The sequence below is a fragment of the Silurus aristotelis genome, assembly GCF_946808225.1.
Source record: "Silurus aristotelis genome assembly, chromosome: 2".
In the NCBI taxonomy this organism is placed as follows: domain Eukaryota; kingdom Metazoa; phylum Chordata; class Actinopteri; order Siluriformes; family Siluridae; genus Silurus; species Silurus aristotelis.
Genome location: NC_139575.1, coordinates 29,043,044 through 29,064,591, shown reverse-complemented (window position 1 = coordinate 29,064,591; position 21,548 = coordinate 29,043,044). Strand labels below are relative to the sequence as shown.

Here is a 21,548-nt window from a genome sequence, read left to right as displayed (position 1 = left end):
AGCCAATAACTCATTATATAAAAAATGCACAAACCATACGTAAATAAACCATACAAGTAAAGCCATATTGTATGCAATTCGATTCTACTTTTCATTTTTCTTCCCTTTTTTTCTGTTTGAGGAAAAGGGAATTTTTTTATTGGTATGAATTAATATATTTAGTTGTACTTTTCTTTGTTTGTTTGTTTAAATCAAACAAATATATATGTTTTCATATTTGACATGGTTTTCTTTTTGTTATACTTTATTTTAATTCACATTTAAAAAATAACACCAATTACGACTTAATTTAAAACCATTTTGTTTCAGAAATTTATTTTCTACATGAATATTAACGTATTTTCTACAAAATTTACAATTCCAAGCGTTTACAGTAATGTTTATGTTTATCCACTGAGAAGCGGGTGAATGAATGAAGGGAGAATTGAAGGGGTGCACAGGAAAGCAAAAGCGGTGTTGAATGCAATTTTACAGCATCGAGCTGAAATGTAATAGAACAGTTCGTGTGAGTGTTACACTTTGGCTATGCTTTCAGTAGTCAGGAATTTGTAATAGACAGCAATAGAAACACCAAGCAACCCTTTTGTTCCGACGCATTTGGTTGAGACCGAAGGGTGTAACGCGTCATTAACAGCACCGCTGGCCCTCGCTCACAATTACATCCAACATCAAAATTGCTGCTCGGTTTCGTCGTTGCTTTAAATGAACCAAAGTGTCTCTTTTTTCTGAGTGTCCTGATTAAAGAACGTAAATGTAATATGCTGGTTCGCGCATGGTCACTTGGTTCCCGGAGGCCCCTCCCCCCCCCGCAACGCTCAGCATCCCTTAACAATGCTGTGTGATTGGCGCTCATCAACACAAGAAGGTAGGTAAAATACTCCCCATATCACAACCATAAATCTCACCAATGTTTCCTGTCTCCTAGGAACGTTATTAGTACATATAAGCATTTATGAAATCGCCATTGTCCACAAATGCGCAAAAGGAAGGTTAGTGCCCAGAACAAGGTCACAGTGCCTTGTAGATATTTTTTCCCAGTATTTTTTGCTTCATGAATAAACCTCTTACAACGACCCAACTGCACATTACATTTAAACTAGCAGATCGATTCTTAAACCACGTGCTTTTTTACACATGGTTAAACACAGAGGAGTAGTACATTTTCAAGTTACTTTGGCTTAAAGCTTAATTCACTACTAACATCAGTAACATCAGTAACAGCAAAGAATCCCTCTTGTTGCATTGGAAAAATGGAATGAAAAGTAGATTGTGGTTATAATATATGTGAATACAGGCCAAAAGCCTTTGACATGCCTTATACTGGCTATAAAGCTAAAAACCAGCATCACCAGTTATACATATTTGTACATAATTCTTCTGGCTGTGTAGGTTTCTTCCAGGCTCTCCGGTTACTTCCAATCTCTCAAAAACATAGTGGTAGGTGGATTGGGTACATTATGCCCCTAGATGTCAATCAGTGTGAACATTTGTGTGCAAGGGTATGCTGTGATGATTTGACATACCATCCAGGTTGTATGACATACCAAATACAGTCTGGCATCATATTCTGGTCAGTGTTGTGATGGTTCCAGAGCCTTCCAGGATAAGGACAGACCAGGATAAGAGTGAATCAATGAAGTGTATGATATTGCAGAGACAATTATGATATTGCAGAAAATGATATTTTGTAAAGATTGATATAGATAATAGATGTTTTATAGAATGTCTTGAGATTTTACTGCAAAAAAATGTCAATCAGTAATGGTAATGAGCATTCTACTCTTAAGTATATAGTGATACATACTTTTTTCTCTTTAAAAGAAACCCATGGAATTCAATATATTCTTTTAAAGAGCATATTTATCACTTGCTGTTCATAGACAAGGCAGTTATTACCTGACAGAATACATGTGTTGACATATTGCATATATAGTCAGGTATATAATTATTAGGACAGTGACACAATGTGTGTAAATTTGGCTCTGTATACCATGAAAATGGATTAGGAATTAAGCAACTTGGTGTAGATTCAGAATTCAAGGAAATCGAATATTGCATTAACCTTTTAGGAATTCCAGCTATTAAATTTATATTGCCCCTCTATTTTCACTTAAAAGTAACCATATTCACCGACCAGGCATAGCATTAATACCACCTGCCTAATATTCTGTTGGTCCCCTTTTTGCTGCCAAAACAGTCCTGACTTGTCAAGAATGAACAGTATTAGTATCTTCAGCAATTTGAACTACAGTAGATTGTCTGTTGGATCGGACAACCCAGGCCAGCCTTTGCTCCCCACGTGCATCACTGAGCTTTGGCCGCCCATGACCCTGTCACCGGTTCACCATTGTTCCTTCTTTGGACCGCTTTTAATAGATACTGACTACTGCAGACCAGAAAAAACACCATAAGAGCTGCAGTTTTGAAGATTCTATGACCCCGTCATCTAGCCATAACAATTTGGCCCTTGTCAAACTCGCTCAAATCCCAACACTTGCCCATTTTTCCTTCTTCTAAAACTTCAACTTTAAGTACAAAATGTTCACTTGCAGCCTAAAATAGCCCAACCACTAACAGGTGCCATAATAAATAGATGTTTTGTGTTATTCATTGAGTGAATAACACTGATATCACCCAGTCATAATTTTATACCTGGTGGGTGTAAAACTAAAAAATGTTGGTAGATATAGATTTATTTTTTCACACAATATTTTTCGAAAACACAAAACAAAAAGGAAAACGACACATTTCCTATAAAAAGGAAAACTAAAGCTTTTAACGGTAAATTAGCTTTTATAATGATATATTTGCTTTTAAGCCGAAGCTAAAATAGTGACAATAATAAAGTGAACTAGGGAGTAGGTGTGGGTGATAAGTGAAGTATTTGACTTGTGACTTGGAGGTGCAGTGGCTAATGGAAAAATTTAACCCAGGGCCTTAATCCTGACAAGTATGAACCTAGCACCTGATGTAGTATGTAGCAAATGATGTAGTGCTCTTTAGAAGATTAGCCATTTTTTATGTTGAGTTGGTGCCAAAGCTTAAATTTGCATTCACCATACAATGTTTGATCTTAAATGATTTATAGAATGTCAGAAATGTAATTAAAACAAACACACACACACAAAAAAAACCTTTAAGATCAGTGCAATTTTATAACTTCATTGGCTGATACTTGTATAAAGAATGACTGCAAATGTGAAACATGAAATAAAATTATCAGCAAAATGTCTGTATGCGGCTGCTAATAACCCCAGATTAAATAGAGTGATGGAAGTAGAGATTGATGTTTCATTCATCAAAGTTTACATCTATTTCTGTCATACTGTGTGGCCCCTTGAACTGTTGTGTTATCATCTAAAAACTGCCAACATTTAAAAGGCCCATATTTCAGGGAATAAGACGCATACAGTTTATCTTATTTTTTTCCTATTTAACAAAAGCTGGATCATTGAAATAAAATACAAAAAAATGGCAGGATGATTTGTATTGATGATGCACCTCAACCTGTGTAACTGATTATGTGTCACTGATATTCATATGAGAATTATGATCATTGAATCCAAAGCTGCTTTCTGTCAACAGTAGAAGAAATTTACACATCTATCATTAGGATACTCCACTGATTGCAGCTAGTACATTTTTGGATGTATCCACCTCTGCATTTTTTAAATTTGATACAAGTTCAATATCATTGCATTCATAAACTGTTTAACAATCTGTTCAGCAATACATGCTATGTAAATAATTAGATTTTTTTGTTTTCAGCTACAACTGAAAGCCCTGTGTTTAATCATCATGAGCATACAAATTAAGTGTGGATGGAGTGTGTAAATGGCGTGGAGCTCCATGAGCTCAGCTGCTCGGGACATGGTATTGAAAACACTTCTTACTGTGATGAAGAACATGAAGCCCGTGTATGCGTTGTTAATTCCAAGACAGGTCAACATGTTTCCACTCATAGTGGAGGTGGAAATAGTCATCAAATTCCTCAAGGAGATGTTCACTCAGACGAAGAACAAGAAGCAGTGTATGAAGAACGCTCTGTGGATTACAGCTTCATGTTGGCATTGGTATTCCTCGTCAGTGGAATAGCTTTAGTCATCATTGCCTATGCCATACCAAGGGAGGCTCGAATCAATCCAGACCAGGTTACAGCACGGCAGATGGAAAAGTTGGAAATGTACTACGCACAGCTCGGCACTCACCTTGATAAGTGCATCATTGCTGGACTTGGCTTACTTACTCTAGGTGGGATGCTCCTGTCCATTCTCTTAATGGTTTCTCTATGCAAAGGTGAGCTTTATCACCACAGAAGTTTTGCCATCTTAAGGAGACCTATGAAATCATATGGCTCTATAAACATGAGGATGGGACAATTAGCATCCGGAAATGGAAGAGAACCTATCATGGATTGTGATTCTAGCACAGGTGCTTGTAACGAGAGTGCTGAAGGAATTCAACATTTAAGGCAAACTCAGTAGCACAAGTTTACAGTGCCTGCCACTCAAATAGCCGAATCCCATATGGCTTCTTACTTCCTATAGACCGTAAGTCTATTATAAACATGTGTACATTAAATGACAGTTTATGATATAAACGGTACCAAATACTGGCTTCTGCAGTCTATATATTGGTGAGTCTTGCCCAATTTAAAAGGGTTTAATCCACTCTTGAATCTTAAATTAATATTGGATGGCTAAGATTACTCTGGAAAAGAAAACAAGAACACTGAATACATGAACGGTGCAGGAGTGCCTTGGCCTTACAGAGATTAGGTTTTTCCTTCTTCCACCATACAAAAATCAGCTTATAGAAGTTATAAAGCATTGGTAACTGGTATTGGTATTTGAAATAGGTTTGTTAAATTACATAGAAGGCCAAATCCTGCATTGGTGTGGTCCTGAAAGAAAACAGTCTGATACACTTCACTTACAATGTTGCCTTAAACCATTATATTCTCTGTATAAGGCTTGTGAATTAGGATAGGACTGCTTATTATACATTGTGGGTTTTAATTTGTTATAGTGAAGGCTTTAACATATACAGTAGTGCATATGAATGTAACCAATTGGAGCTTGTGCATTATACATGGTCTTATATGAATACACAAATTTTATATGTAAAAGAAATACATAACTCACTTGTAAACATAGTATATTTCACAAAGCAGTTATCACAAAAGTAACAATGTCCAACATCACTATACAAATATACTATACATAAAGAATCAATTCTGATGAAAATACAGCCATAACCTGCTTTTAAATAGCAATGTAGTAACTACTTGCCATTATGGAGACTTAAATAAAAGATAAATAAGCAGTTATGTTTGGCAGTAAGAACCGAAGATAACCAAAATTGAGTAATGATGTTAAATAAATAGAACCAGCTTTGAGATGGTGTATTTAATTTAGCACACAAATATAGAGGTATTTTGATTATGGCCAGAATGTTTTATTAATTGCAATTGTTTTTAAATTTTCATTTTATTTTTAAAAAGAACACCACGTTCATGCTCAGCAAAAACAGAATGGAATAAAATAAGTTTTTCTAAAGAAGTTACATATACCAAGCATTTTGACAATGATGCACAGAAGTGATTTGATCAATTTTAAAGAATGATTACATATACAATGGTGCTATAGTTTAAAAGAAAGTAACACAAAAAGGCACAAAAAAGGAATACAATCAAGAGGGGTAGAAATTAGAATATATATATATATATATATATATATATATATATATATATATATATATATATATATATATATATATATATACACACACACACACACACACACATATATATACACACACACACACACACACACACACACACACACACACACACACACAGTGGAACCCGCTTATCTCGACCTCGGTTAATTCGACAACCCTATTAAGTCGACGTTTTTGAAGTGGAACCACCAAATTCTCGCTTTGTCTAAGCATTTTTTATCGGTTATGTCGACTTTTTTATGTCGCCGAACCCTGATATCTCGAGCACAAGGGGGAAAGATTTACCATTTAACGTCAGTTATGTCGATCGGCGCTGTGCAGCCGCAGAAGAACTCGCGAAAGTTGGGGAAAAATCAAGACTTACAGCTGCTACAGGTGTTGTATTGTATACTGGTGAATCTCTGCTGTTAGTTAGTGCACATATGCCTTTTGTTGTTAAATGTTATGCGATGAACGGGAGGCGAAAGTAGAAGCGCGGCGCTGAACAGCACACGGGAGAACGTGGGATGAGCAGCAAAAGCATAGAATGAACACCGGCTGGATCGGGGGTGGGGGGGTAAGCGCAGCCGTTGAGAGAGTGCCGGTGGGAAGGCCCGTACCGGGATACGCATGCGCGATAACAATGACCGCCGTGAACCAACATATACCAACAATAACGGACGGTGAGAGTGTGGAAGTTTAAATAGGAGCTGGTGATGATGCTAAACGAGCACCATATGTGCGCGATTGAAGCCGGGAGCTTCAGAGAAAGCGGCCGAGAAAGCACCTGCTGAAGGGGGCGTGACAGGGGGATCCCTGACAGTTAACAATGTACATGTACATTTTTATAGCATGACTTCATCAAACAAATCGCGGCAACACTGTTGTGTAAAAAAAAAACTATAAAAACACGTGCATGCACATTCTCATTTATTAACGCACATCATGTACATAAAGAAATTTCAAGCACGTTAATATACTGCCGCCATATTGATTTTCGTTTATCTCGATCATCGGTTATCTCGATGCTTTTTGGCGACCCCCTAGGACATCGACATCACCGGGTTCCACTGTATATATATATATATATATATATATATATATATATATATATATATATATATATATATATATATATAATTTTCTACCCCTTTTGACATATATATATATATATATATATATATATATATATATATATATATATATATATATATATATATATAATTTTCTACCCCTTTTGACATATATATATATATATATATATATATATATATATATATATATATATATATATATATATATATATATATATATATATATTCTTTGTGGCAGCAATTCTAATTTTAGTTTATAGTCATGCTGCAGGTAAAGAAGCACAGGATTGTCCAAGGACATCTCTAATCTCAAGCTTAAATGAGGAGCACCTCTTCTGCAAGTGCATGAATGTATAAATTGTCAAATCAGAAATCCGTCCTGCAAAACAGAAAAATCACACTTAAAATAGCACAGCAAAACCTTTTAAATGTTTTGAGAAACAAACCCTTTAGTATAATTAATTTTTTACAGTTATTCCATTACCAGAACACTGTCATGGATGCTCAGAGAGAAAACATCAGCTAGAAATGGTTCATTTTAGGACACATTCATTACATAGAATGTCTTACATGGTTTATTTCCTTGAGTAATATTTTAAACCAAAAATAATGTGTCTCTACTTGAGCTCGGTTTTTCTAGTGAATGATTTAATCTGATCACGAACTCCTTGTCTTTTATAGCCACAGAAAAGACTACAGTTTTTATTGTTCTTTGAACTAGGAATGTGATATGTTGCCAATGTATTGATGTGCTGTGATTCTGAAACATGAATAAATATGCTTATTACAGAAAGAAATACCTACTGAAAATATAAGAACACGGTATATTTAGATTATTTTGATAAATTGTGAGAAAATTTAACCGAGAAACTTTTAACAAATCTGCCTAAAAATGTTCTAACCATTCCCTTTTCCAAATAGTTGCATTTGTTCGATGTAATACTTTTCGAAATGTAAAGCATTAAGCAGATACAATGAAAATTAAATCCAGTTATCAGAGACCTCAAATATATTAATGCTAAATGTCTATAGTATTTGTGCTTAAAATGAAAACAGTAATATGACAATGGTAATATGGAGACAGTTTGTCTGTTTGAAAAGGGATTTCTTCTACAGTGTTTATACAAGATTAAAATATTACACATTTCACATTTTCTGTATGGCACAGTGATTCTGTGTCATTTGTCAATTATAACATTCGGCAATTAAATATGTGAATGTACAGATGATTCATATAAATTTTTATACACAGTAGAATACCATTTATACAACTAGTTAATCAGAGTATAATATAATGATTGTTTTTGTTTACACTTCAAAGAAAAAAAATCTTCACAAGATGACATTTTAACACGTTGTTTGTGTATTTTAGATATTACACTGAATAATATAAATCAACGTATGTGTACTAATTACATTCCTTTTTTTGTTTCTAATAAGTGTGAAAAAACTATATATCTCTCAGTGTATGTCAATGAATAGATATGCATCTAAATGTTCCTATTAAAGAGAAATGTATCTGTAGCTGATGTTTTATGAAAAGAGTAAGTGTTTCGTTAATACCATAAACTGCTAGATTCCCAAGAGATCTACTATACAGATATAATTTGGGTGACCATTTTCAGCACAGCATTAATTCTCAGCGAAGGCATGACTGTGCATAGCACTGGCATGAGTGTACTAGGAAAACCAAAACTGAATTTTGTGTATTGTTACTGGATGCTTTATTAGACACATTTAATTAAAGAGATATATTAGGCCAGAATTGGTCCTGTGGTAGTCCCTGTCCCGTAATGGTCTACAATGTGGTTCACACTCAACACACAAGCTATGAATTGCAGCACATGGGCTACATTCATACACATGTAAGGTAGATGTACATTCATGTAACTATTCAGTCAGCCAATCATGCTGTTGTTAAATCAAATAAAAAGCTTGGGTGAATGTTACTTCTATCTCTCTCTATCATTCTTCTTAACCAGAGACAACCACCATATTTCTTGAGGCCAAGAGCCGGGTACAGACTGCAACTGTCTACCCTTTATATAGATGTAGAATAGCCAAAATATTTAGGGACTGATGTCAAATCACTATTATTCATAGCATAAGTATAGTTTGATAAAAATGTTTAATCTAGTGGATTTTGATCATCTTTAGATGGAATGTCCAAAAAATTTGGTATAATATTCTGAATAATGGGTAAAGTACGTTATCATTAAGTGTGATTGATTTCATTTTTATGGTGTAGTTTATATTATTGTTTCCAGAGTGAATTCCTCTTAGCTGCCTGCGCTATCACCCATTATTGCTGCATAGTCTTACAACGGAAAGTTCTTAGTAATTTACAAAAGCAAAATCTTATGAAATCATTGATTTCTAATAAATCTAGCAAATCCTTGTTCTTATCAATTTTGCACAACACTGAGAAGCTTATTAACCACATGAAGACCATGGAGTAGCTGAAACACTGAATCAGGTATATTAAATAATGGAAAACATTAACCCAAGGATTGTGAATATATTAAATCTAGGAAAGGCATGATAGTTGAAGTACACGATGCACATTTAAGTGTGGGGCAGTGGTTAAGGCTTTGAGTCACTGTATAGATTTTAAGTATTTTTTTTCCTGCAAACAGACACAAGGCAGTATACTTTCAGACATTAAGATGATATTCAATCCATGTTTAACTCACGTACACGATCAAGCAGTCTGTCTTTGGGTTTTTGCTAAAACACTATAGCCTACATAATCTGCAAGTGACGCAGACTATTTTTTAAACTTATGTTCTAAAAGGAACACAGCAAAGCAGTACCTAAAGCATGATGATGCAAGAAGAGCAAAAGCATGTGTATTTTGAGTTGTATAATTGGGATCTGTAACCTGTACTTTTAAAGAACATATAATCCTTTGATTTAATGATGGTTTGGATGGAATAAAAGTTAATTTTATTTTTATTATTATTAAAGTGGATCATTACACTTTGTGATTATTGCTTATGTCAAGGTGTAACTTGTGTTGCAATACTAAAGATTAATCATTCAGAAATGTATTGTCTATTGGAATAGGGGGTTATACCATTACTCCAGCTAACAGGATTTACAGGTTCTAGTTATTTAATAATTCTTCATGAAAAACTATGTAGATAAATCAGGGATGCCGTTCATTTGTATTCATTCTGAAAATGAAGGACAGTTCTATAGAAATGACCCCCTTGCCTTCAAATTCATTTAAGCAGAAAAACACAGTGGAAGTGGTGGCTCAGTGCTTATGAGAAGGTCAAAAGTTGAATCCCCAACAATACCAAACTTTCACTTTTGGGCATTATGAGATTTATGGTGGAAAAAAAATCTGATAAATTCATACAAGTTTATCAATCAAGCATGGTAGTGTTATGGCTTGGTTTCTCATGTTTCTCTTATTGCGAGTCTCAAGTCAATTACCAGACCCTACTGAGAATGCATCTTACCTCCCAAAATCTAAAAATATCAAAAACAGGGACCAACTTTGGTGTAAGCATGGAAAATCATCACAAAATAATGAGTTTGGTGATGTCAGTTGTTTACCAGTTTCATGTAGTTATGGCAAGCGAGGGAAATTTTATCAAATATTAAATCTTATACTTAAAGTGAGTTAAATATCTGTCTCAAAGGGTTTGCCATGTTTTTAGTGGTTTAATACATCTAGATGTAAATATATCAGGATATTTAATGTAAAAGTTCTGATTTATTGTCTAATACTTAAACCCAATGTCTACAGTGGCTAAAAAGAAAATTGGACTTGACATTCCAATACTTTGAGAGGGTCATTTGTTAGTTCATGCATATGGAAAGAGGTAAATAGAACTTTGTTACCCCACCTGACACAGCATAAGCAATAATTATAAATGATTGGTTTGGGGAGAAAAAAGAAAACTAAAATGCATGTTAGTGGTTATTTATCATGGGTTGCAAGAGCACACATTTTTTTTACCGTAATTTCCGGACTATTAAGCGCAAATATAAGCCGCACCCACTGAATTTTACAAAGATTTTTATTTTGAACATAAATAAGCTGCACCTGTCTATAAGCCGCAGGCACCTACATTGAAACTAATGAACTTTACACAGGCTTTAACAAAAGGCAGTGCCTGTAACACGGCTTGTATCTAAACAGTAACCTACCAAGAAAGTAATTGTTCACTGTCTTCCTCCTTCCTTTCACAACTATTTCTCTCAGGAGTTTTTCTTTTGGCATCGTCGTGCGTTTAAAAATCACCATCAGTGAAGCTTTTCTCCCGATGCCGTGCAGCTCAGAACACAGATGAAGTGCGTTTTTCATGCCCTGTTGTTTTCAGCGTGATGAATGATTCGCATTTCGTGTAGACAGTCCGAGTGAGCAGCAGGTCAAACGTCAGAGGAACATCATCCATATTTATTATGTGGTGCGGCCCGATTCAGTGGGAGCGCATCTGATTTAATATAAAGAATTTCATTGGTTCACCTGAACCCGTTCGGCAATTTCATTAGTCTAATGTTATGGGGATCAGTTTTTTTTGGCTTGAAGCTTGTGAAACGAAGGCTTTCGTTGTTTAAGCCGCGGGGTTCAAAGCGTGGGGAAAAAAGTAGCGGCTTATAGACCGGAAAATGCGGTAATTGCTCAAAGAGAAGTTATAACAAAAACATCCTATTTATTGAATTTATTTGAACACTTACAATTTATGGATAGAAGTTTGAGGACACCTGACCATATGATTAATGTGTGCCTTTTAAAAACATCTCATTTCACATTCTTCCAGATTTAATGACTTTCTCTTTTTTGGAAGATGCTCATTTAGTTACCGTTAGTGAAGTGAGCTACTGATTTAGGGTGAGGAGGCCTGGGGTGTGGGCAGCATTCCTATTGAACCCAAAAGGCGTTGATTAGGGTTGAGATCTGCGCTCCACAGCAGGCCACTCAAGCTCTTCCACTCCAAACCATTTAAAAAATATCTTCATGGAGCTTGTGTTGTGCACAATGACATGCTGGAACAGGTTTGTGCCTACTAATTCAAGTGAAGGAAAAGTTTAAGGGTACCACATCAAAAGACATCCAATACAATTGTGTACCACTTTTTATGCACCTGACTGCATTCTAAATCGTTGCAGTTAAACATCTAGCTAACATGAGCTAACCTAATAAGAGTTTAAAGTGATATTCATAAAAAGATTGAACTGCTAATGCTAGCTATTAGTTAAAACCAGTCAATCAAACAGCATTGAGATCTTTAAGAAGGCAACAGTGGAGACAGGATCCCTGAAACTAGACAATAGAAGATTGGTAGATTCTCCTGGTCTAATCTTGAACTGTCTAGATTCTGTGAGCCTGTCGCTGAAGCACCTGACCTTTATGTATTTTATGATTTTAATTCAATGAATGTGCATGGGTACAGACATTCATAGTAAAGTGGCTTGAGTATAATAAATAAATAAAAAATCTAAATGAAGAAATAATCTTTTCAGTGTGTCATGTTTAATGTTGTTTTGTTTTTTTTAGACCATTACAGATAAACCAATATGTTTCTAGGCAACATTCAAAATTGCTGTATTCTTCTTGTATCTATCTATAGAATTCAAGTACTCTTGATACAAACCAACAAATATATGTAATGATCAGAATAACACAGTTTAAAATCTTGTAGTGAAGAACACAATTGATTCAACAGTCTCAGTCCAAATCCAGAGGCCTCTCTCCTTCTTCCCCATGGCTGAATTATGCAAGACAAACAATAAACATTGAACTAATTAAGTAAAAAAACAATTTTTGTAGTGGGAACTTTATAAACATTAGCTCATGTACACCTTAGGGTTGGTCAGAGGAATCATGTCAATCTGTCCAGAGAAAATTAATTGTTCCCGGTCACTTGTCACTTCTTAATGAGAATGTTACACACTTTGCAACTTTGTGATATTGTTCCATTTTATTCACCAAACAAGCGTCATCAGTTTCAGTTAGTGAAAGTTCCCTGTTATTTAACAATGACTCTAGAGATAAAGATACTAGTGCATGAATTGCAGAGTCATTCACTGGATGCACCACAATGTTGTTATTTATCTGACTAAAATTGAAAATGAGACTGACCACTGGTGGCATTGATTTCCGTTACATCTTCTTATGCCCACTATACAAATAACTGAAAAATGTCTAGTGTCTCAATATAGTTTAATTGGGACAATGATATTTTTACATTAACTCACATTCCAATTGCGGTACTCACCCACCTATTTTATTGAACAAAATTTTTTAATGCAAACTTGGGAGAAAATATCTTAATAGCAGGATCAACACAGCAAAACCTAAAGGTAGCAAGATGTGTAGTTGTCCTGGGAGAACCAGCATGTATAATCTACATGAACATGTCATCATAGTTAGGTGGGGGCAGGTGATCAGGGTCTGGCCTGAAATAATTAAATGGAAAAAAAAGATTAAAACATTAAATTATAAAGCAAATAAACCAACTTTAAAATTAAATTGCCTTAAAAGTTATAAATTCAGTTAGTGTTTGAACATAAGCATCATTGTAGCTGCACATGTTAAGCTCTTTTATATCGGTGCTGAAATCATTTTTGTTTAATAAAGTGAGTTATGTTGGGTGAATTTTCAGAAATTTTAGCCATCTAGTTCATTATTTATATAAACACTATATGGACAAAAGTATCAGGACATCTGACCTTTCCTGCAATATGTTGTATTTCTTCAAACTGTTACCAAAGCTGGAGGCACACAATTGTATAGAATGTGCTTGGTGCGGAATAATAAAATTTTGCATTTACTTGAACTTACTGCTGTAGAGCTCTGATATTAACCCTACTAAACACCTTTTGGATGTATGCACCCCAGGCCTACTCACCCTACATCAGAACCTGATTTTACTGAGACCCAAATGTCTGATAAACATAACAATCTCAAAAGCACACTCCAAAATCTAGTAAAAACATTTTCCAAGAATAGTGGAGGGAATTATAAGAGCAAATTGTGACCAAATGTGGAATGCAATGCTCAAAAAGCCATACTCATTACCAGGCGTTCGCTACATTTTGGCAATTTTATGTATTTTATGGATACCAACAAATGTATTCATGCCATCTTGATTTGTTTTATTAGTGTATTTTTTCTGTTTAATCTAAAAATCTGTATTCGATTTTTATCAAATGTGGATTAAATAATAATGGACACCGATTCATTTTCATTTCTGTACGTATATATATGCGCTCATTCCACTTCATTTGAGTTTTCAATTGCACCCCAGTGGTCTGAGCCTGAGATCAGTGCCTGACCTCACGAATCCTCTTGTGACTGAATGGGCAAATCCCCAAAGCCACATAAAAACTCCTAGAAGAGAGGTTTTATTTTAATAGCATAGGGGAAACTAAAACTTTCTTTCAGCTTCTCCCATTAGGGGTCGCCACAGCGGATCATCCGTATTGATGATCCGCATGTTCCACATTCGACAACATTTAAGCATGATGGTCAGGTGTCCATAAATTTTTGGCTGTATAGTGTATGTTCCTATTTCAGTAAACATATAGAAAAATCTATAATTGTTTTTTTTTACAAATATATAAAATAGAAATTATCCACATTTTCCTATTAATGAATAGTTTGTGAAGGCCATATAATAGGTTTTTAATTAAGTCTTTAAGGACCAATAGTTATCCTGTATATATTTAGCTATTATTTGATTGTTAACAATTATAATCAAGTAATATTTTGCTAGTTTTACCCAGGTCTGTGTCTGCCAATTGGTCCAAACGGGTCAAAGCGGGCTCCAGGGGGTACAGCACCTGGAGGAAGGACTCCAGGTATGCCACTTGAAGGGTCAAAGCCAGAACGAGGGAAGCCTGCTCGCAATGGATCCATAATCATGCCTTCTGTTGTCCCACTGTAACAAGTGTTTAAGTACAGTCATTTTTACTTATTTGTACTTTTGTATTCCATAGCCAAGAAAAAAAACATTCAGCTCAGGACCATACGTCACAAGACACACAGAAAACAGGCCTAGAGAACAGGACTATGGAACAAACTACCCACCTAAAGGGATCAAGGTCAGCCCTTCCTGCAGCAAATGGATTCAGTGGGTCTGTCCTGAAAAGGCATTTATTCAGAGGTGTTTATAATCCACTTTATTAGGAACACTATTGCCGCTAGTAACACTTAGTGCTGTTATCAGACAATCATGCAGCAGTAAAGCAATTTAAAAGGATCATGAAGATACTGCTCATGGTGATTTTTACATCAAACATGAAGAATGAAGACAAAGTATGATAGCTGTGACTTTGATGGTGGCATAGACCTTGGTACCAGATGGGCTGGATGGGTCACTCCAAAGTGCCATTGCAACCGCTTCCATTAATTAAAGTCCCCTTTGAAAGGGTTGGCATAGGCCTTTTGGGCATTAGAACAGACTGAACTAATGCATCAATTTGTATTAGTTGTTGTGTACTAAGCAATATGAGAAAGCCAAGACCGGTCACAATATCTCAACACTCAGCACTGAGGAGGCACTCTTCTGTGCTACCCGAAAGAGATGCCGATTGCCCAGGCCACTACATCGGTGTCACATACATTGGTGGCTAAAAGTTTGTGAACCCTTTTTTTCCCAGTAATTCTGCATAGATATGACCCAAATCATTATTCAGTCAAACAAATAAGAAACATATTACAGTTCATTTATTTATTAAGAAAAATTATCAAATATTACATATCTGTAAGTGACAAAAGTATGTGAAAGTCCATCTGTTTTAGTGAGTCTAAGGGTTTCAATAAGTTCCTTGTTTTATTTAAAACCAGAGATCTATAAATGTCTGATCTGCACAACACATGTTTGCGGAGTGTATCATAGCATGAACAAAGGAGATTTCTGAGGACCTCGGAAAAATAGTTGTTGCTCATCAACCTGGAAAAGGTTATAAAACCATCTCTAAAAACTTTGAACTCACAAAATCATATTCAGACAGACAGAAATTAAGATCATTCTTACCCTTACCAGGAGTGGCCATCTAAAAAGGATCACCCCAAACGGACGGCTTGCCATCATTGATGGAACAATGAATCCAGAATTATACCAGCAAATTCTAAAGGAAAATGTCAGGACATCTGTTTGTGAAGTGAAACTCAAGGAAAAATGGGTCATACAGCAAGAGAACGACCCCAAGCAATCCCCTCCAAGTCATTCTACCAAAGAATGGTTAGAGTGCCAAAGTCCTGATCTTAATTCAACTGAAATGTAATGGAAGGACCTGAAGCAAGCAGTTCAGGTGAGGAAACCTACCATCATCCCAGAGTGGAAGCTGCTCTGTACTGAGAAATTGATTATAATTCCTCCAAGCCGTTGTTCAGCAGTGACCAATAGTTACTGGAAATGTTTACTTGAAGTTATTACTGCACAAGGGGGTCACATCAGATACTGAAGGTAAAGGTTCACATATTTTTGACACTCACAGATATGGAATATTGGATATTTTTTTCTCAATAAATAAATGACCAAGTGTAATATTTGTCTCATTTGTTTGACTTGGTGTACTTGGTCTACTTTTATGACTTTTAGGTGTGAAAATCTAAAGATGTTGGGTCATATTTATGCAGAAATTATAGAACATTCTAAAGGGTTCACAGACATTTGAGCACCACAGTAACATTCATAAACCACAGGAATGTTAAAAGATTTACATTTCCACCAGTATAAACAATATATATCAGTGCATATAGCACTATTTAGTTTTCTCTGTTTATTGGTGGCCACGGGCATTACTGACCCTTTACCACTTCTGCAGGTGTTTTTACTAAGTGTATGATATGGATGTTTAGAAAATAATTTTATGAAAAATGCACCATTAAAACACAGGTTCTTCTGCATACATTCATAAATCTCAAGTAACCAAGACTCCAATAATTTAAATATCACAGAGAGATTGTTGTTAATTGTAATATATTGCATTGAAATTAAATTACTCACCAGTTTGGGGTATACGAAGCGGGTGGACCCCTGGAAGGTATCCGCAAGGGATCACGGTCTGACTGGGACTGTGAGTCTTTGAATCTGTCTTTCCTTTCTTTTCTCACACTTCCCTCTTCTTTCACTGCAGGTAACAGTGATGATTTCATCCTCCTAACCAAATCTTCTGTGTGCTTGTACACACTAAGAAAATTACAAGGTTTTAGAGAGAATAAGCATACTATACCATGCTTAATATTTTCTTATAATTGTTGTAATTATATTTATAATTTGCTGATGGCATATGCATCACTTTACAAGCCAAGATAAATAATTAACTTTCATTATCTGCTTTGCTCATTCTACATTCTCTAGTAAAAGCAAAACTGTTCTTACAGGAAAGCTGCTGTGTGGGCATGACTCTAGTGCACCACTTAAGCTACAGTTCCACACATGCCGGGGGAATACACAGCTGCCATTAGGTGAATATAAGAGTAAAGGATATGAATATTATTCATTTTTTTACCAACCCTTCGAATGACTGTAGGCTTGCTTCATTTACATAATCACTAACATTTACTGTCAGGTCTGTGACTTTGTCTGTAGCTGAATCCTGCCACAAAAAAAGAAAATTATGTCAAGAGAATAATAACTGCTTGTATCAATGCAATATCAAGAATCACACAGCCTTCATACAAATCAGCATTTACCATTAAGTTGAAAATCAAGCTGGAATCAACTGTGATGGCTTTAAGAAGCAGGTTGGACTTGTCATCATTTGATCTGTATCTCAGTGTGTGAAGCTCCTTGTTTGTGTTCCAAGATGCAGGAAGCAACTCTGACTTCTTCTCTCCAGGAATGGGCTGTAGGATTGAAAGAGACGTGTGAGGTTCTATTTTATATACAATCAGCTTGCATAAACTGATCAATCTTCCTGTAATCAAGAGGTCTGAAAGTGACCCATATAATGAAATTATGTTTCAGTAATGTTTAGTAAAGTGAACTGAAAAATTAACTCTGATCAAAAGAGGTCTTTGCCTAGATCCCATGTCTGATCTGAAGATTTGACTTTTCACGTTTTTGTTGCTTTAATATTACTGTGTAATAAAGATATTTATTTAGACTTGCTATCCAAAAAAAAGCTGCTGGGTGTTGCAATTCATTTCAAATGAAAATGAAGCTTAATTGGCAAATTGATATAAATTTAGATATAAACAATAAATAATCTGTTCTAGTTATAAATATGCAATGAAAATTTCAGCTTTGGAAGTGAGAATGACTGTGACACTTCACTACATATTAAATAACAGTTTATATATATATATATATATATATATATATATATATATATATATATATATATATATATATATATAAACTCCAGTCAGTTGAGTAAAATATACTTGTCAAGGTACCAAGTCCACATCACACTGTCATGCCCAGATTCAACAAGCATTTCTTCTATTCGATGTTATACTTATTTCTCCTTAGCAGTTTAGTTACATCATATTAATATGTGAGGAAAATCATAATATAAAACAAATAAAACTGTTTTGCACATTAACTTAAATTAGCTGTATAGCCAACGTCTAGAGACATCAAGTTATCGATACATAAATTATAAACTATTAAACAATTTAGCCATCTAAGCAATGTTTCCACAATAAAACGACACAATAAAACAAAGATACCGGCAAATACTGTGACGTATGTTTACATTCTGTTGTGACAGTGCAATTTATTTCCTCACCTCATCTCCGGTTCCTAGGCATTTATATCCACTCTTCACAATTTCCCAGTGAATAAAACAGACAGCCGCATCTTGAGGAGATGTTATAGAACTCGCTACGCATGTATATAACAGCTCGAGTCCGGCCATGGCTTTGCACAGTTCAAGGAAAACGAAAACAAAACTGTTTGGTCGTTTTTTGCACCAGGTCTAACATTAGTCCGTTAGGAAACTGTGTTCGGAAGGAAAACTAGTAACAAACTGAACGTTCCGCCCTGTTCGCATCTCGTACAAAATTTTTAAATACGTTTAAACATTTTGTCTTATACATTTTTTTTTCATTATTTACGTAGATGTAGAATTAAAAAAAAAATTGTCAAAGCTAATGTTTTTACTTAATTTGTTCCGTGTTTAATTGACTGAAGCAATGTAATTTCAAGAAAGCATTTAAAGAATCCTCTTATCTAAACCATACCCATCTTACTAGTCTTAAAAGGACGCATACATACAATGTCAATAAATAATGCAATAAGAATGTAGAAAAACGGTTGGTTTATGGTAACATGAATTCCATGTTTGATTCTTTTTCTTCCTAGCAGTGTCAGTCCTAGTGTTTGTATACACCAATCAGAAATAAAATGACAACATTAAAAGTGAATAAGACTAAACAACTAATTACAGTGACACCTTTTACGGAGTTTGATATATTAAGCAACAAGTAAACAAAAGTGGGTTTGTTGGAAGCAGGAAACAAGCCAAGCGTAAGGATCAGAGCAACTCTGACAAACATAATGGCTAGACAACTGGGGGAAAGTATCTCTAAATCAGAAGGTTTTGTGATGTGTTCCCAGCATGCAGTGGTTATAGTACCTACTGTACCAAAAGGGGTCCATGGAAGGATAACCTGTATACCCAGTGAAAGGCTCTTGGGCATTCAAGACTTATTGAAGCATATGGGGAACAAAGGCATAGCCATTTGGCATGGTCTAAGCAATGTTCTGCTAAAAAACTGTGGCACTTGGCATTCATAAGGTTATACATTTTACATATACCACTTACCTAAACTCTGTTGCAGACCATGTAGACCACTTTATGGCCAGAATTTTGCCTAATAGTTTCAAGCACTTTTAGCAGGATAATGTGCTATCACACACTGCAAAAATTGCTCATGGTGGAAATATGGCAGTGTTCACGGTGCTGATTTCGCCTTCAAAATTTCCCAGATTTCTTTTAAGACAAATTTATTCTTTGTCTGTTATATATTGAAATAGTGTCAGGATATACATTGACATAGACTTTACAGCATTTCTGTAGATCTTTCTGGACAAGCATATCTGCCACATACTAAAAATGTAAAAGTAAGTTTCATGCAAAGTCCATGGGGTGAGTCAGACCTGATCCAGTTCCTGCATAAATCTTACCTTACATGCAACTTGAGGATTTTTGTAACAATGTCTAGTGTACAGTTATTTGTAAAATAATTTTTTTAAGTAAAATGAAAACTTGTATATTTAAACATTAATTTAAGTGAGCATATGCAAGTAATCAAAGTATGGCAGCAGTTCAGTGTGACTTGACAAAACTGGAGTCATATGTAAAAGAAGACGATGAGCTCATCAAACTTTTAAACACAGGCTATAGTGCTTGATCTCCCTCTAGTGGATACATTTAATACATTCTTTGTGAAAGTAATAGGGACCATAAACATTTGATTAAACCTTCTAAGATAAAATGAAAATGGAATTGAATTTGCATATTTGTGTTATTTTGTTAGATAATACTGATTATTGAAGTTCTGTATTTAACCGAGTGTAAAAACTACTTAGTTTTCCATATGGTTTTGGGCCTCTATTAAATAATTTTTTTAGCTGTTGATAGTTTTCAAAAATTATTTTATTGTATTTGACCAACTGTGCCCTGCGAATGGACATGAAAAATATTCAAGACTCAATCGTTTATTGTCATATGTACAAAAAAACAGTCTGCAACAACACAATTACATTTTAAATATGTGAATCCTCCAAGCAGCTGATGACATACTGTAAATTAAGGACATTCAATCTTTCTTCACTAATGAGAAAGTTTCCAAACCCATAACCTCTTTGTCTCTTTACTTTTAACAGCTATTACTTAAGGGGCACAAAAAAAGCAGAAACTATCCCCCCTACACCCCCTTCTGTCTGTCTGACCGACCTAAATCTTTTTTTTACTCTTTCCCTCAGCACATGCTCTTTTCTTATCTCTGGAGAGAGTAAAAAAGAAATCTAGGCTATCACATCTAAGCTATTTCTAGCATCAAATCAGACATCATCTGCAATTCTCTCACCTTGATTCACTTCCTCTTAGATAAAATGCTCTACCTCAACATTCATTACACATTATAGCAAATGGCAATTCTATGTATTTTAGGAAATTCCTAATGTAATAAAAACTGAACTGAAGTATAACTGGAGTATACTTTAATGTTTCTTTTAATAATTGTTCTTATGTTGTTAGGATTATTGGGTGGTATCTATCTATCTATCTATCTATCTATCTATCTATCTATCTATCTATCTATCTATCTATCTATCTATCTATCTATCTATCTATCTATCTATCTATCTATCTATCTATGGCTATTTATAGTTTTATGTGATTCAAAAAAAATTTTTGGGAATCTGCAGTGGAATCCTTGGATCCAGTGGAATGCAGGACCTTTTTATGCTGCAAATAATAGAGGCTTAATGCACTCATCAAATTTAACAAGAAATTGTGAACAAACTTACAAACATGGATAGTACACATTGGTAGGAGCTGATTTAACCCCCTAATAATTTGTACAACCTGAGAAATGTCTGTGGCCTGAATGCAGTGTCCTTTTCAGTCAAGATCTTTTGGTATACCAACAATGGGAGATAGAAGAGCAGAAAAGCACCTTTGAAACACACAGAGATATTAAGAAGAGGCATGGCTTCTAGGTTATTGTCTATCATAAACCCCCAGGACTAACAAAAAGCAATATCCTCGCATGAGCCTTCTAATGGCCAAATGAGGGAAATAAATATTTTGTAG

General features: G+C 35.0%; 2 protein-coding genes across 2 annotated transcripts; one reads left to right on the top strand and one right to left on the bottom strand.

The window, feature by feature from the left end:
* Positions 1-724: 724 nt before the first annotated feature.
* On the top strand, positions 725-4,612 carry tmem74b (transmembrane protein 74B). Its single transcript, XM_083562180.1, has 2 exons — positions 725-865; positions 3,769-4,612. The coding sequence occupies exon 2, from the start codon at positions 3,822-3,824 to the stop codon at positions 4,482-4,484; it is 663 nt and encodes a 220-aa protein (XP_083418306.1). The 5' UTR covers positions 725-865; positions 3,769-3,821; the 3' UTR covers positions 4,485-4,612.
* An 8,364-nt stretch (positions 4,613-12,976) lies between these two features.
* psmf1 (proteasome inhibitor subunit 1) lies at positions 12,977-20,067 on the bottom strand. The gene is made up of 7 exons (XM_083534428.1): positions 18,516-20,067; positions 17,476-17,628; positions 17,296-17,378; positions 16,787-16,969; positions 14,863-14,916; positions 14,555-14,713; positions 12,977-13,229 (listed from the first exon to the last, which is right to left on the bottom strand). Exons 1-7 carry the CDS (start codon positions 18,642-18,644, stop codon positions 13,178-13,180), a joined length of 813 nt encoding a protein of 270 aa, XP_083390554.1. The 5' UTR covers positions 18,645-20,067; the 3' UTR covers positions 12,977-13,177.
* Positions 20,068-21,548: the final 1,481 nt, after the last annotated feature.